At 45.5% G+C, this 17,825-nt stretch overlaps 1 protein-coding gene across 2 annotated transcripts in view; it reads left to right on the forward strand.

Annotated features, from left to right (window-relative positions):
* Positions 1–17,825, forward strand: part of LOC138295405 (dihydropyrimidinase-related protein 1-like) — a 141,627-nt gene that overhangs the window by 49,861 nt on the left and 73,941 nt on the right. For both annotated transcript variants that reach the window (XM_069233673.1, XM_069233674.1), the window contains exon 4: positions 296–460. In XM_069233673.1, the coding sequence (XP_069089774.1) occupies positions 296–460 (165 nt within the window). The remainder of the gene's footprint in view (positions 1–295; positions 461–17,825) is intronic.

Genomic DNA, 17,825 nt, shown 5'->3' on the forward strand with positions numbered 1-17,825 from the left:
GTAAAAAAAAAGCATCTTACATCCGTGCTTAATGCAGCATTATTGTAAAACAGTTTGTGAAACCTACAAGGAATATTATTCTACAAATTCAGTACTATGAATGAAACATCCAGTAGGCTCTAGTTTACTTTACTGCCACACCTACAAAAGAAGCACACCGATTCAAGCAACTTAGATTAAACCTCATATCATGCTCTCATTTGTGCATTTACATGGATCCAGTACTCATTAACACAAAATAAAAACACAAATATGGAATGAGAATCTTGAGTGTTGCCTTTTGTCTGCATTTTAGTTGATCATGTGTTCCCCGATCCTGGATCATCTCTGTTGGCCACATTTGAAAAGTGGCATGAGGTTGCCGACACAAAATCCTGCTGTGACTACTCCCTCCACGTGGACATCACAAATTGGTACGAAGGGATCCGAGAGGAACTAGACATGCTGGTGCAAGATAAAGGTTTGTACAAAACAACTTAAAAAAATGGATTTATTTATTCAACTATTGTTTGAAGATGATTTTTACCACCTTTATTTATTCCATCTTTTATAATTGTTTTGAATAATTTACAGAATTTCACTCATTATTCATTCAAACCCCACTTTGCTTGTTTGGCCAGCTCTTCTTCCTTGATACCATCATCGTAAGGTTACACCTATATTTGGGCTTTCATATTATTTAGCAGGATTGGTGCTCTGCTGAAAGAAATAGGAACGAGCATCATTGCTATATAGAAAGTTAGTCAAAGGCAATATTTTAAAGTAGAAAGGGTTCCACGAAATCTGTTCATAAATATGTAGAGAAAACCCTAAGGTGCTGAGATACCAATACCATAGCACACTCATTTGACGTGGACTTTTTCTAGACTATGATTTTATATGTAAGTAGAGAACGCCTACACGTATAGCTGTGTATCAATCTTAATATGTAAACAGAGGGTGAACTGTAAATAGGGCTAAGGAGGCTCAGGCATACCCAGTGGCCGGGAATAATTCATAATAGTAGCAAGTAAGTTTACCTTTGTGAACAGGGCCCTTTTTTCTTATTTCTTTGAGGCCAGATATCGTGAGCATGTATTAAGTGACACAGATGACCTGAGCTTCACATTAGAAGCATCTGAAAAGCAGGGTGGGTGACTTGGATGTTATATCCACTTTGGCAATGGGCAATTTTCAAAGGTGAGCAATGTGAATTTTCATACTTCAATATGTGATAGCCCTCCACTAACAAAGTACCTGGATTTTGTAACTTTATTCAGCAAGATAGCAGATGTTCAGACATAGCTAAAGAGTGTCTGCAAAAACATCTGTTTTAGACTGGGGAAAGAAAGAGACTTCTCTTTCTATAATTGATTAAGACAGGGTTGAAGCAGGGTGTTTTCTAAGCATGGGTGGAATCTTGTAATTTCCATAGTGGAAATTTAATGGTAAAAAAATTCGACAAAATGATGCAAAATTCCGGTCCAGCATTTTGCAATATCTTTCAGCACAATATGCATCTTTGCATCCATTTTGGACTTGAGGATTCATGTTGCACTAAAAAATGGCTCTAAATCAACTTAAGGGGAACAACAGTTGCTTGCCTTCTGTTTGTTCAAATTGTTCCCGTGTTCCTGTGATTTGGGATTTTCACCCAAATGGCATCTCAATTATGCATCGTCATGAAATGACATAATGTTGGGTTATTTCATGAAACATGCATAACAGGAAGTGTTGGAAATTACATGAGATAACACCAGTGTGAACAAAATTTTGCTCATGCCTCATAGTGTTCGGAAATATTGTTCACCCGGGCTGTCAGTCTTTTTGTGTTTCTACTGCGAACAACTGTATCTGTACCGATCAGGAATGAGCCGGCCCGCAAAAAACCGACCCCATCTGACACCATTATTTGACTCGTCCCTTGGGGGCGTAGCTTGGTCAGTAGGATTGGGGGTGGGGGAGGATGAGCTTCAGATTTCAGTACAATCACGCTGGGACATATTGTCAGGACAGGAAGGGGGCTTAAGAGGAAGTGGAAAAAAAGAGTAACGCAAATTGTTAGGGGAACTTAAAATGCAATATTTTTCAAACTAATCAAGATTTTAAGGCCTCCAAAACATATAGGAGTGAGAGTGTGTGTTTTGTCAGTGAAGGCATGCAAAAACCAGGGGTGAAATCCAACAGACACTTATTACTGAAAGCACTTGTACCCAACTAGTACAGAATATATTTTTTAGGGGAGTGTAACATCCAAAACACCCCATCCCGGAACTGTGTCCCTGCTGAAACAGAACGCAATAAACCAACCCCATCTTATACCATTATTTGACACGCCTTGGCTGTTTCATCCCTTTGTTTTTTTCACTTAAAAAACACTTTGTATGATCGTTCCCTCCCTCCCCAGGAGTAGGTCTTCTCTACGGTCTCCTTCTTAACATTGGAGTTTCAAAGAAACACCAGTGCAGTGCGGCATCTCTGTCAAGCCTGTACGTTTGTCAATAGCTCTAAACTACTGAAGCACCTGCATTGTTGACTTCTAGTGTTGACAGTACTTTTGTACGGGTCTGTGCTTACTACATCATGCAATGCATGTTCCCCTTCAGTTCCAGAGGGACAGACTTCTTCTGTATACTTGTAGGAAGTTGGCTCTGTATATACTATTTCAAAGTAAGAAATAGTGTGCACAGAGTCCAAGGGTTCCCCTTAGAGGTAAGATAGTTGCAAAAAGAGATAATTGTAATGCTCTATTTTGTGGTAGTGTGGTCGAGCAGTAGGCTTATCAGAGGGTAGTGTTAAGCATTTGTTGTACACACACAGGCAATAAATGAGGAACACACACTCAAAGACTTACTCCAGGCCAATAGGTTTTTATATAGAAAAATATATTTTCTTAGTTTATTTTAAGAACCACAGGTTCAAGATTTACAAGTAATACTTCAAATAAAAAAGGTATTTCACTCAGGTATTCTAGGAACTTTGAATAATCACAATAGCATGTACACTTTATAAAAATGGCAATAAGCTATTTTAAAAGTGGACACTGCAAAAATCAACAGTTCCTGGGGGAGCTAACTAAATGTTAAGTTCACAGGTAAGTAAAACACTTACAGGGTTTAAAGTTGGGTCCAAGGTAGCCCACCGTTGGGGGTTCAAGGCAACCCCAAAGTTACCGCACCAGCAGCTCAGGGACAGTCAGGTGCAGCGGTCAAAGAGGTGCCCAAAACACATAGGCTTCAATGGAAACAGGGGTGCCCCGTTTTCAGTCTGCCAGCAGGTAAGTACCCGCATCCTCAGAGGGCAGACCAGGGGGATTTTGTAGGGCACCGGGGGGGACACAAGCAGGCACAGAAAGTACACCCTCAGTGGCACAGGGACGCCCAGGTGCACAGTGCAAACAGGCGTCGGGTTTCAGATAGGAATCAATGGGGAGACCCGGGGGTCTCTTCAATGATGCAGGCAGGCACAGTGGGGGCTCCTCGGGGTAGCCACCACCTGGGCTAGGCAGAGGGTCGCCTGGGGGTCGCTCCTGCACTGGAGTTCAGTTCCTTCAGGTCCTGGGGGCTGCAGGTGCAGTGTTGGTTCCAGGCGTCGGGTACCTTGTTACAGGCAGTCGCGGTCAGGGGGAGCCTCTGGATTTCCTCTGCAGGCGTCGCTGTGGGGGCCCAGGGGGGTCAACTCTGGCTACTCACGGGCTCGCAGTCTCCTGGGAGTCCTCCCTGTAGTGTTAGTTTTTCACAGGTCGAGCGGGGGGCGTCGGGTGCAAGGTGGAAAGTCTCACGCTTCCGGCGGGAAACGTGGGGTCTTTAAAGTTGCTTCTTTGTTGCAGAAAGTTGCAGTTTCTTGAACAGGGCCGCTGTTCTTGGGAGCTTCTTGGCCCTTTAGATGCAGGGCAGTCCTCTGAGGCTTCAGAGGTCGCTGGTCCCTGTTGGATTTGTCGCTGTTGCAGTTTTTGTCGAAGTAGGGAGACAGGCCGGTGGGGCTGGGGCCAAATCAGTTGTCGTCTCCGTCTTCACTGCAGGGCTTCAGGTCAGCAGTCCTTCTTCTTCTTTAGGTTGCAGGAATCTATCTTCCTCGGTTCTGGGAGCCCCTAAATACTGAATTTAGGGGTGTGTTTAGGTCTGGGAGGGCAGTAGCCAATGGCTACTGTCCTTGAGGGTGGCTACACCCTCTTTGTGCCTCCTCCCTGTGGGGAGGGGGTCACATCCCTAATCCTATTGGGGGAATCTTCCTTCTACAAGATGGAGGAGTTCTAAAAGTAAGAGTCACCTCAGCTCAGGACACCTTAGGGGCTGTCCTGACTGGCGAGTGACTCCTCCTTGTTTTCCTCATTATCTTCTCCAGCCTTGCCGCCAAAAGTGGGGGCAGTGGCCGGAGGGGCGGGCATCTCCACTAGCTGGGATGCCCTGTGGCGTTGTAACAAAGGGGGTGAGCCTTTGAGGCTCACCGCCAGGTGTTACAGTTCCTGCAGGGGGAGGTGAGAAGCACCTCCACCCAGTACAGGCTTTGTTCCTGGCCACAGAGTGACAAAGGCACTCTCCCCATGTGGCCAGCAACATGTCTGGTGTGTGGCAGGCTGGCAAAAACTAGTCAGCCCACACTGGGAGTCGGTTATGTTTTCAGGGGGAATCTCTAAGATGCCCTCTGGGTGTATTTTACAATAAAGTGCACACTGGCATCAGTGTGCAGTTATTGTGCTGAGAAGTTTGATACCAAACTTCCCAGTTTTCAGTGTAGCCATTATGGTGCTGTGGAGTTCGTGTTTGACAGACTCCCAGACCATTTACTCTTATGGCTACCCTGTACTTACAATGTCTAAGGTTTTGCATAGACACTGTAGGGGCATAGTGCTCATGCACATATGCTCTCACCTGTGGTATAGTGCACCCTGCCTAAGGGCTGTAAGGCCTGCTAGAGGGGTGACTTACCTATGCCACAGGCAGTGTGAGGTTGGCATGGCACTCTGAGGGGAGTGCCATGTAGACTTAGGGGGTCATTCCGACCCCGGCGGGCGGCGAAAGCCGCCCGCCTGGCAGGAACCGCCAGAAGACCGTACCGCGGTCAAATGACCGCGGCGGTCATTCTGACTTTCCCGCTGGGCCGGCGGGCGACCGCCAGAAGGCCGCCCGCCGGCCCAGCGGGAAAACCCCTTCAACAATGAAGCCGGCTCCCAATGGAGCCGGCGGAGTTGAAGGGGTGCGACGGGTGCAGTGGCACCCGTCGCGATTTTCAGTGTCTGCTAGGCAGACACTGAAAATCATTATGGGGCCCTGTTAGGGGGCCCCTCCACTGCCCATGCCTATGGCATGGGCAGTGCAGGGGCCCCCAGGGGCCCCACGACACCCGTTCCCGCCATCCTGTTCCTGGCGGTTTTTATCGCCAGGACCAGGATGGCGGGAAGGGGGTCGGAATCCCCATGGCGGCGCTGCTTGCAGCGCCGCCGTGGAGGATTCTCTGGGGCAGGGGAAAACCCTGGCTTTACCGCCGCGGTCAGAATTGCCCCTGAAGCACCGCCAGCCTGTTGGCGGTGCTTCGTCTGTCCCCGGCCCTGGCGGTCCATGACCGCCAGGGTCGGAATGAGGCCCTTAGTCATTTTCACCCCACCAGCACACACAAGCTGGCAAGCAGTGTGTATGTGCTGCATGAGGGGTCCCTAGGGTGGCATAAGACATGCTGCAGCCCTTAGAGACCTTCCCTGGCATCAGGGCCCTTGGTACCAGGGGTACCAGTTACAAGGGACTTACCTGAGTGCCAGGGTTGTGCCAATTGTGGAGCCAAAGGTACAGTTTAGGGAAAGAACACTGGTGCTGGGGCCTGGTTAGCAGGGTCCCAGCACACTTTCAAATCATAACTTAGCATCAGCAAAGGCAAAAAATCAGACGGTAACCATGCCAAGGAGGCATTTCCTTACAATACTGTTTCTTGCGTTAGAGTTAGTGCTTACATGCATTGGCACATAAAAGCCAGATCCATTAGCTTTGCCAGTGCATGTTCTCTTTGTTTCTTTACCTATTTCCTGCTTACTAGTGTTTGAGACCACTTTGATCATACCAGGTCTGCTCATCATCCTAATTGCGTTTCTTAAAAGGAATATACGACGAAACAACGACTGCAAAAAAAACTACTGCCTAAACAACGAGGTCGGAACACCGAACTCGTTGCTACTACTAATGATTTTACCACAAATGCCTTAACAACGATATTTCGTTGTAAAGGCATTCCTGATAAAATCATTAGCAATAGGCACCATTCACCCTACATCCCTCACCCCACCCCCCCAACCCCACCCCAAAACCTAAAACCCCCTGACCCCCCACCCACTCCCCAAAACCAAAAACGCCCCACCCCCCTACCGCACCCCAAAACCTAAAACCCCCTGACCCCCCACCCACTCCCCAAAACGCCCCACCCCCCAACCCCACCCCAAAACCTAAAACCCCCTGACCCCCCACCCACTCCCCAAAACCAAAAACGCCCCACCCCCCCAACCCCACCCTAAAACCCCCTGACCCCCACCCACTCCCCAAAACCAAAAACGCCCCACCCCCCCCAACCCCACCCCAAAACCTAAAACCCCCTGACCCCCCACCCACTCCCCAAAACCAAAAACGCCCCACCCCCAACCCCACCCCAAAACCTAAAACCCCCTGACCCCCCACCCCCTCCCCAAAACCTAATCCCACCACTTACCTTCGCCAAGTCCCTTCTTTGTACCTTAACCACGCATGTTCGTTGTTCAGAACATACATAGTTAAGGCACAAAAAACCGAAGTCGTGGTTAAAAAAAGCGTTGTTGCGCTTTCGTTAACCACGACCTTCGTAAAAAAAAAGTCGTAAAAAAGGATGTTTCCCTTCTTAAAAGTGCACCAGGCGAGAACTGAAGACTCAGGAGTCACAAAATCATCAAAGTAATTGACTAGCGCATTATTGTACGTAACATGGGCCATCATTTCACGACTGGAGATCAGCTAATTTATTTTTTACCCCTACACTTGTTCAGAATGTTAATGTGGCTGTTTTTTCCAAATTTAAATTTCTGCCAGGGCTGCCACTGCATCTCCTCTGCACTATCACTGCATTTATCTTCTCAACACCAAACAACAGAGGGCGTAAGGATCAACCTTGAACAATTAATATGAGTAGTATTGTTGCCTGTAGCAGTAGATTGTGATCTGACATGAGCAGTACTTCTGCATTTGGGAACTGCTTCTCCCTCTCCAATTTGTAAATGCAACCAATGATTGTACTACTGAATACTGACCCCTAAAATACTGTCATATAAGAATATTGATGACTGAATATTGAAGGACAAAATATCGAAAGGTAAGTGCATATAGGGAAGTATAGAGTTACTATTCCTAACTCCACATCTACGTACCTTGAACATATATGTATTGCAGGTAGTATGATGGAGCCGCAAGTGCTTTTAGCATGCATGGCATTACAACATGGGTAATACCACAAACGCATTGTTACCACGTGTTCCTTTAACACGCAAGTCATTACAACGACTTGCCTTAGGGAAGCGCTGGCTTTGGTATAGTAAAATTTACTATTCCAACTACAGTCTGCACAACAGTAGGGAAGGTGTTGGACTTAAAATCCAACAGCAGTCCAACAAAGTGTTCCCTAAAGCAAGTCGTTGTAACAACTTGCATGGCAAAGGAACATGCGGTAACAATGGGTTTGTTGTATTGCCCGCAATGGCAACGCACTTCGTGGTTCCGGCTGAGTAGTAAAGGCTGTTTCCCTGTACCGAATAGGTACATATATGTCAAGGTAGATATTGAAAATCTAGGCTTTCTTTCCTGTCAATTATTTTTCCAATATTTTGTCCTCGATATTCTGTCCCATCGATATTGTGGTGTTACTATTTAGGGTACACACCCAACCAATGTTATTTATTTAATGTTTTCTATAGCATAGAATCCACCCTACCATGTTTCAGAGCTCTGTACATCATATACAAGCAACTTGCTTGGAGAAGGCAAATTGAAAAACAGATTTAGCCACACTAAGGGCCTGATTTAGATATTAGTGGACGGGTTACTCCTTCATAACAGTGACAGAAATCCCATCCACCGAAATCTAACTCCCCCTATGTCCTATGAATATTTTTCACCGTTGTTCGGAGTAACCCATCCGCCAATATCTAAATCAGGCCCTAGAACACCAAAGCACTAAAACAATGGACTTGCAAGAGGCAATGTGATAAACATTTTCAGTTAATGCTCAAAAGAATTTAAAATTGAGGCGCATATACAAAATTAGGTATAACAGTTCCAGTAACAGTGTGCTAGTCGGTAACAAGTATACAGTTTTGAAAGTAATATAGACACAGTATGAGTGGGTCACAAATGGAACAGAGTCAAGGATTGAGGGGATGTTCAATGACAACGGTTATTCCATCATATGGAGATGTTTACCAGCATTTTGTAAAAGGTAACTGAAGGCACAGAAAGAGGGGAAGCTGGGGAGATGTGCTGGAAAAGAATCCCAATTGTGGGAAAATTACCTGAGAATGATTGTAAGGCGCATTGCTTCTTGAAATGTGGGATGCAGATGGAGATTTTACTTTGAATCATAGTTTTTGTGGGCTTCCAAGTGTAGATAGTTGTTGGGTGCGGTATCCAGGACAGTTACGGTGCAATGCCTTGCAGATTAGGTATGCACTTCTAATGGTCTGTTGTGAATAGGTGGTCATATGAGTTAAAAAAAGACAAGGCTGGTATGCTCATAATTTTTGTTAGGCAGAATTATCACAGCAACAAGTGGAATAGCTCTCTGGAAGAATTGCATGTATTCTTAGCAGCTTTAGCCAATTTAATTCTGCTTTATTTTTTTTACTTTGTGTTCAGTAAAAGAACGTCTTTGAAGAATTGAACTTTAAGAATTTCTACTCTATCCGTCTGTGTATGGCCTTCTGTGTCAGTCTGATTATGTAGATGGATTCAGGAAAATCCAATTTAAGAGTCAGTGATATCCCAAGATCTTTCAGTTCTCCAAGTGGTTCAACGTATAGATTAAAAAGCATAGAAACCAGAATGGAGCCCAGAGGTACAACACAGAGGTTTGTGAACGGAATAGGAGCGGCATTAACACATTTGGGTCTGCTGGGTGCGACCGCAAGATGAAATTCAAACCATAGCAGTACCATTCCACCCACGCCCGTCTTGCTTTAGAGGGCATCTAAGAGGGTTTGGTGGCCAACAGAGTCAAATGGTGCTGGAAGGTCCAGTATTATGGGGGAGCACAGGTGGCCTGCATCACAAATACAGAAGGTACTATCTAATACCACGTGTTGCTGACTTGGTCCTCTCAGTTTCGAAATTCTTTCTGCCTTAGAGATGGAGCGTCTTCTGAGATTGATACTGGTCAAGGACTATATAGCAGTTTTGTTTTTGTTAATGGCATTCCTGAATAAAAGAGCACAATCATTGTGATGCTTTGGAGAGAGATGTTAAAAGTTGGAAGGGGGTGCCAGTTGAGTCCTTTGCGTGGTTCAGAGAGGAAGAGAGGAGGGTGCTAAGAGGTCCTTTGTGAATGTTTCTATGATCTTTGACCTGGGTGTATTCTTTTTTCCATTGGACCTAAGCATTGGTGGGTATATGAGAGACTGAGACACAAATCTGGAGGTGGTATTTACAGTTTACTTTAATGGAGCCATAGGTTTGAATCAATTCTTTCTTGGTGATAATGAGGTCATTAATGAAACCCTTACTATGCCATAGGTTTGAAGCAGTTTTATGTGAGATTGTTAGTGGGAGGAGGTCCAGATCAGAGCAATCTGAAGACTTTTTCCATCTGAATTTAAAGGCACCCAGTAGGATCGCATCGAAGGAAAGAGGGAGGTTGAAGTACAATAAGCTCAGTTTAGAATACACGGTGGTAGATAACCAATGTGGTGAGTTGGCAGCTCGTACATATGAAAAGTCATTTACATGCTTCAGTCACAAACAGGTAGACTAACCAAAGCTAGCGTACCTGCTTTTGGTTTGTATAGATAATGTGTACCTAGGTCCTTGCTATATCTTAGAGCCCAGATAAAAATTTTTAATTTTAAATAAAAGCTCAAGATTTGGCCTTTCATACTTTGGTATTATGATCTTTGTTCACACTGTGATCATTTATCAAGTAAGGGTTTTAGTAGAGTGCACATGGGTTTAAGGGCTGAAGACCTACCAACAAACTAATAGAACATAAAATAGCACATAAGTGATCATCCCAATGGCATTCAATGAAGGGCAAATCTTAAATGGTATAAAATGTACTTTTCATGAACTAGATATAGTTGATTAAAATGTATCTACAATTGATTAATATATACATATATTTTTAAACCTCTTTTTATTGTTTATGTTACACAGTTTTTGCAGGTAATTTCCATTGTACAATTCTTATACAGATATAACTGGATATTACAGTGACATAGGAAGTGTGTAGATGAGGTTCATTGATAATTAACTAACAAACGTTTAATAGAAAAGTCACACACTCTGGTCACTGATTATAGTTCAGTTCAATATGGTAACTTTGAATTCAAAAGCTGCTGTGGTGGGGTAGGAGGGTTCTAACCAACTAACCTCGGCAGGGGTTCCTATGGACCACATTTCATTATTGATCGTGAGGACCCCCATTCGTCATTTCTTGGGCACTGCATGTGGAGTTATTAGGGGAGTCCCTAGGAGTTCATGCTGATTTGGAATAATCTATAAAGGTTTGGAGGACCTCACTGCATAAATCGGATAAGGGCCTCTTATACATCCTGGCTGTTTCTTCTCTCAAGCATACTTCTTCCTTCGCTGTAGCTTGATACTCAACCTCTTCCTTCCAGCTCATGTCGGTCAGACCCTGTTTTGATTACCAAGTCTTGGCAACCAGTTTTCTGGCCAGCACCTGAGAAATGTCTAAGGATGTATTTTCTGCTTAATTGGACTCCGGCCTAGGAACCCCCCCTATTAAACATATCACTTGTATCACAGCTATATCTCTGCCTAAAGTTTCACCGAAGTGTGTGATAATACTTGACCAATAGGTCTGCATGTCGCAGCAGCACTATATCATTCTAAGGAAAGAAGCTGATGGAAATGAGCATCTGGATCAAGGTCCCCACCACACATATCCTCTATTTTCTTGTGAGTGAGGTAGGTTTAGTGCAGGTAAATAAACTGGGTGAACTTCAGTCATGTGTTGCATGATACCCTCTGTGTGTATTCTGAATCCTGTCCCATTCCCCATCCGTTATGTCATGCCACAGGTCCTCCTCTATCTATGCCTCACCTTTAGTGGGCCTTTTTGTAACATGCCATTAAGCGATCTATAGAGTCGTATAATCAAGTGCCTACCATTTCCTATCATCAGGAATAGGTGCAGGATGTTGTGTTGTGGGGGTTCTACCATTTTCAGGTCCCATAAGTGCACAAACTCTGGTGTGAGTACCCTGTACATCAGGAACTATCCAGGTGGCCAGTCCAAAGTAGCGTATCAGCTGCTCCAAAGACATGACCGCATCATTCACGTAATAGTCCCCTACTGTGAAGAGACCATGGTCAGTCTACTTTACCAAGTGGTGAGCTGTATAAAACAAGGGATTGCCCACCCATCTCCCCAGTGTCAGTAGTATTGTAGGTGTGTATAGGGGGCAGTGGTCAGTCAGTTTGACACATGTCCTACAACATTATAAGACTATGGTCAGTAAGGTCGGTGTTTTCCAGGGTGGTGTTGGCTTCTTGAGGAAGAGTCCTATGAGGGCTCCTTGGTTTGGTTCTCTACCGACATATCCCATTTCCACAGTCCCCTCCTGTCTAATCACTTTGCAATCCATTGTAGCTGTGCCGATAGGTAATATGCCTCTAAATCAATAACACTGAGGCCCCTGAAGTGACAGGGTATTTAAGTGTGTCTACGGCAACTCTCTTCCCCCCGTGTCCCATATCAATTCCCGTACCAAAAAGTCCACTTACCAAAACCAGTCATAGGGGACTGACACTGGCAAATTGACAAAGAAATAGAGTAGCCTGGGTGGAAGGATCATTTTCCTTAGGGCTATTCTCGCCACTTTTGGGCATTGGAATGATTTCTAGAATATCACTAGCCCTTAAGTACACATAGCAACACCCCCAGATTTCCATCATAAAAATCAACAGTGGAATGATATATATTTACCCCCAGATATTTAAATGTTTGACGAGTCCATAACATTGCTAATGTCTCTAGATTAGGTGTTTCTCCCTTTGGGACATTAGAAAAATGCTGATTTTGGAGTCATTAGTCCTCAGTCCCGAGACCTCATCAAAGTCCCTGAGCAACAGTTGGGCCTTAGTCACATCAGGCTCTCTGTTCCTGATGTAGAATAATATGTGGTCGACATATAAGGAAATAATACGGATCTCATCCTATAACGGAATACCACTGCCTTTACTTTCAGCCCTGGCCATCGCTGCCAGAGGTTCAATCACAATGGTGAATAGCAGTGGGGAGAGGGGACATCTTTGCCTGGAGCCATGATAAATATTGTATTGGGGGAAATTAGGATATCTATCTGAACCATTGCTCTGGCGTTAGAGTAAAGCGTCTTGATCTAGCTGATCCACTATACTCCCAGGTCGATAAGAGCCATAGTGGTTCTAAGAAAGCACCACTGAGTTTCTTATAGGTATGAATCCACTTTGATCACCACGGATCAGTGTTGTCATATGTTAATAAAGGCGCATTCCCAGTACCCTGCTTAGTATTTCAAAATCAAGGTTCAGCATGGAGAGTGGTCAGTATGAACTGACGGTATCTAGAGGTTTACCTGGCTCCATCAAGGAATCTCGAGTGCCTCCTGTGTCATCTCCTCAGCTCCCCCTTCTCTAGGGCCAGTGCATACATCTTAGCAAGCTGCGGGATTAGGATGTCAAAGTAAGTGTGGTAAAGTGTATATGACACCCAGTCTATTTCCTCTTTTATGTGACCCACGTAGCTCAGTCTGGGTCATGGGGCCACCCAGTGCCTCCCTATCTACCTGCACCAGTATGTTGAGTGAGGCCCTGTCAAGGAAAGCTTCCATATCCTTCAGGAAGATCCTTCATGAGGGACATATAGTTTCTTATAATAGTCAAAGAAGGCATTGATTTTGTCTTTGTGCATAAACTCTGGTGCTCCTGGTATCTTGGATGTACAGTATTGGAGATCCTCTTTACTCCGGTCTAACCAGCCAAGTCAACAGCCTTCCTGGTGTACCCTCCCTTCAAGTACTCTGTTGATATATTCGGGGTAATGGTGTCACCGGAGCTTGCCAATTAGATTTGTGTATTGTATCTAGTTTGTGGATTGTTTTATCAAACCAGACCAGCTCTATGCCCAGTTCCTTCCATTTTCCTACAGTCTTGCTCAAACAGGGACCTTTCACTTCTAGCTTAAAAGCCTCCCATTCAGTAAGTCAAGAGGAAGCTGTTTGCTCGTTCATTTCTAAATATTCTGAAATTACCGTCCATAGGAATTCTCGTAGGGGGAGGGAGGGTGGAGTTCAGTTGGAGAACTGGATTGAATTCTCTAGGTAGCCACTGGCAAGAAGGGCGAACACATCCTCCACGTCACTATGAGGGGTTTATTGTCAGAAATCGTTCTTCCCAGATATTTCGCCCACACCAGGGAGGAGGTTAACATCACACCCTGTTGAGCAGTACGTGTGCTTTGTGCAGGCCAGAGTAAAACCAGTAGACCTTTGCTTTTCTATGATGTAACCTCCAAACATCTATCATCTCCCAACTATGTATACAGTTAGTGAACCCCTTCACCACCTTAATAGTTTGTGCCCCTGACACTGGTGGTGTGGAGCAGTCCAATATGACATCAGTGATGCAGTTATAATCACCATTCAGGAGCATTGGGCATGTTATCATTCAGCTAAGTTGCAATGAGTGAGAGTTAAAAAAGTTAATGTGGTCATCATTCAGGGCATAGATGCTGCCCTGGAAAGCCTCCACCCTGTTCAGTCTGCAAGAACCCACTCCTTTTCTATGCTGGTATTGGTAAGGGAAGAATAAACCCCCACGTCTTACCCAAATACAGGCTCCTCTCATGTTTGCTGAGTAGGCAGGTGCAAACAATAGACCCCTCCATCGACACTATAAATAGACCTCTTTCTTACCATTGAGGTGTGTCTCCTGCAGGCATGCTACATTGACCCCCCCCCCTCATTTTGAGATATGTTACCACCTTGTGCCTCTTTGCTTTAGAGAGCAATCCTCTAACATTCCAGGTACCGAAGGTGTAGTTATTTAGAGTCCGTTCCATCGTGCCCTTCAAAAAAGTGCTATGCTGTACAGTACAATCGACCTTCAGTCGTGTAGCCCTGTGTGGTGTCAGGGACATTGAGTGTACACTTGTTGTCCCAACTCCTAAACCCCAGGGTGGAAGGGAAATGGCCCACTGTCACAACTAAAAAACTAAACAACAAAATACTTAGGTTTCGAACCTATGAAACAGAGGCTCGAAGTAGGTGAGAGTTTTTAAACAAGACCAGGCTTCCAGGGCTCGGGCCTCCTATTTTACCCAGGGTATTCAAGAAGTCCTTGAGTCTAGGGGTATTGGAAGTCCCAGAAGTTCAGATCTGTGGCAAGTCCCTGGGAGGCAGACAGTCGCCCAAATGCAGATTCAAGGGTTCTCATCTATGCAGTGCCACCACCGTCCCGAAATGGAAGGGAAGGGCGGGCTCCACCAAAGTCCTTGCCAGATGAGGGGTTCTGGTCGGTGGGGTCAAAGGTCATCTGCTATCCTAAGTGTCATCTGGGGGTGTTTGTCCACTGTCAATGAAGATGCCTCAGATTCAGAGTCTGAGGACTGGAGCGCAGATGCTCTTGCCCTGTCCTCATCTCATATTCGTCTGCGTCCAATCTCCACATCTGCAAGTACCGAAGCCACTCTACCCTTCTCCAGTTGTTGTCTCTTTGGTTTGTGAGTACTTCTCGGGGCTTGCATTTTCTTATTTTTCGCTTTCTGTGATACTTACGAGGATTTTTTTTGGGGGGGTGGGAGGTTTCCGGGTGGGCACCCTGTGTGCTAATTAAAGTGCAAAGGATTGCGATAACCTCTCAGGCACCACCTCCTTTGGCATCCAAATTTTTAAGTAAGTGATTGTATCCAAGCATTCCACTCCTTCCAGGAAGCCCAGTATCTGCACATTGTTTCTTCTTTGTCTCCCTTTCACATCGTCAGCCCTTTGTCCTGTTGGGAAAGGCGTTTTGTGAGGGACTTAATTTGCATCTGTGACGCTTTGCTTTCAGTCCTAAGTGCTGTGAGGCATTCCCCATTGGCCTTTACCTTTTCTTCCACTTTTCGGTGGTGTATCCAGAGTCCTCCCACCTCCAGTGCAACTGTGTCAATTTTGGACTCTGGAGCTTCACTGGAGGCATTAATTGTGGCTAATAGCCCATCAAGGCGGCGCTGTTGGTGGTCTGAAAGTACCCCATGCACTGGTGGGGGGCTCTCCCATGACTCGTTTGTGTCCATCCCGTCTCCAACATCTGCAGGGTGTCAGGTTCTTTAGTCTGCTTTGGTTTTCCCATAGCATACTAGTACCCACTGGGCTTCACAGAGTGTTCTATGGACTGCACTTCAATGTCACAGTTTCAGCACTGATCCCCTCCTGGGTCCGGACTCATCCACGGGGTCACTCAGGGCTGCTCTGGATTTGCCTTTGGTTCGTAACAGACTCCCGACAGTCTACAGGGTAAAAGCAGTCCTCATGGTCTCCCTCCCAGTTGGTGTTCTCTGCACCTCTCGGGTATCCCAGCGCTCGAGCAAACACCTCGCTAGGATCGTCTTGTGCAAGTCGATTAAACCACACTGTAGGACTCTTATGTCAGATGTCGTTGATGAGGACAGAGCTGCGATGTCATAGTTGTCTCTTGGGCAGCGTTCCTGCAATAGTAGCTTCCTGCACTTTCTGGAGTTTGGGTTACATTGAGAAAGCAAGGTGCAATAAGCCGTACCCTGGGGATGGGACTGTCTCTCACCCACCCTAGGACTCACCGCTACTCTGTGTGGATCCCGAGCTGTGTTATGCCCTCAGTGCAGTGTCCGGAAGCTCCCCTGTCTGAGAGGGCTAAACTCCTCCACCTTGACCCCTGCAATTAGGCAGCACTGTCTGTGCCGAGCCTGTTTCAGCCAATACCCTTTTGATGGGCAGTCTCGGATTGGAAGGATTCCGAAGCCACTGCCACCTAGTGCCTTATGCGATGGTCCTCTGCCTCGCTGGTCTCCATACACAACAGACAGACCGCCTATTCTGTGCCGTCATTTCTCACAGACATGAGAGGAGGGTCTCCTATGATTGGTATGGAGTGCATTATATTAACCTATGGCAGATAAGTGGGAGTTAGAAGGATACCTAGCCAGGGAACTCTGGCCTGTGCATCTGACACCATTCGTGGTTGACCATGCCTGACAATTTATACCCTTAGCTATGGTTGTTTTATTTAATTTAGTTTTCCTTGTAATTAACAGATTTCTTTGGGAATGGTGAAGCATTTTCTGCCAAACATTTGCAACCTGGTGTTTCACCGCCACACTCCTCCCTTGAAAGAAGTGTAGGAAACATTTCTGGCCGGTGTGCTCCCTACCAAGTCTGGCTATATAATATGAGGAAGTGCTGGCAAGCACAACTCAGCTCCATATTTAGTATTATACAAATGGCAGAATTCCAGGTGGAATACATATTATTTCACAACATCAACCTGTTTTTTAAATAATATGGGCCTAAATGTGTTCACCTTGCAAACATATTGTCACTATTTTGGGACACTTTGTTATTCATAAAATGGGATCCCTCCACACCCATAGAGGTTTCACTGTGCTTTGTGACTGTCCCCCTTTGCTATTGCCACTGCCTACTGAAACCCAGGGATGGATTGGAACTTATGTCGGGAATGTAATCTGAAAGAGCAGAATTGAACTAGTAGGGTCTGGGGTCATGGTGATACAGTAGTGCTGAACACACTGCAGGGGAGATGAATCAATACATCTCTCCCTTCTACCACATAGTTATTTTTAGGTCGAGCGTGCATGCGCTTCTGATCTGTTGTCTTTGTCTTGGGCTTTTAACCACGCCCATCACTTTCATACATTCGTGGGCTTGCTTATTAAAATTACCGTGATTTCATTTGTGAAAGGCATGCATACGTCATGCCTTTTCCGTTGTTTAGCCCTCCTCGACCGCACTGACCAACTACTGAAAACATACGAGGCTCCATGTTTTCTGCATGGTTTCTGGACTACTTTTTCTTTTTATTTCCTACACAGCATGATCTTGCTCGACAGTAATCAAGCGCTTTGCATGACTACCAGTTTACTTCTATTGTTTTTCCAAGCTCTCCTTGGCGAATTCAAAGTTTCACACAGTGCGATCGCGCTCGTTTTTTTAAATTATTAATTTGTCATTTTCCCCCATCCCTATCCCCACCCCTACACGCCCCTCCCATTGAAATTTGTGTTGGTCGCCGCTGCACATATGCATTGCCACACGTCCCTAGCATGATCATGCTTTGTTTGTTGTGTATACACAACAATGTTTGTAGTTTTTATTTGAGTTGGTTCTCAGATGAAGAATGTAAATGGAAGTGCTTTAGTAATAAGCAGGGCCACTGGATTTATTTTATTCCTGCATTTGTTCACCCCACCTGGAGACATCGGCACGGTGCTGGGTAGGAGATAAGTGGCGAAAGTGATGCAGGCAGTGTTAAAAATGCGCGTGTCAGTAGAAAGCGTGCTCTTCAAAGTCTGAAAAACATATACAAGCCCACACGAACCTTGGCACACACACACAGCACTACGGGGGTCACTGTATTCGCTCTCAGCGCTCC

This window comes from Pleurodeles waltl, chromosome 5 (genome assembly GCF_031143425.1).
Source record: "Pleurodeles waltl isolate 20211129_DDA chromosome 5, aPleWal1.hap1.20221129, whole genome shotgun sequence".
Lineage (NCBI taxonomy): Eukaryota > Metazoa > Chordata > Amphibia > Caudata > Salamandridae > Pleurodeles > Pleurodeles waltl.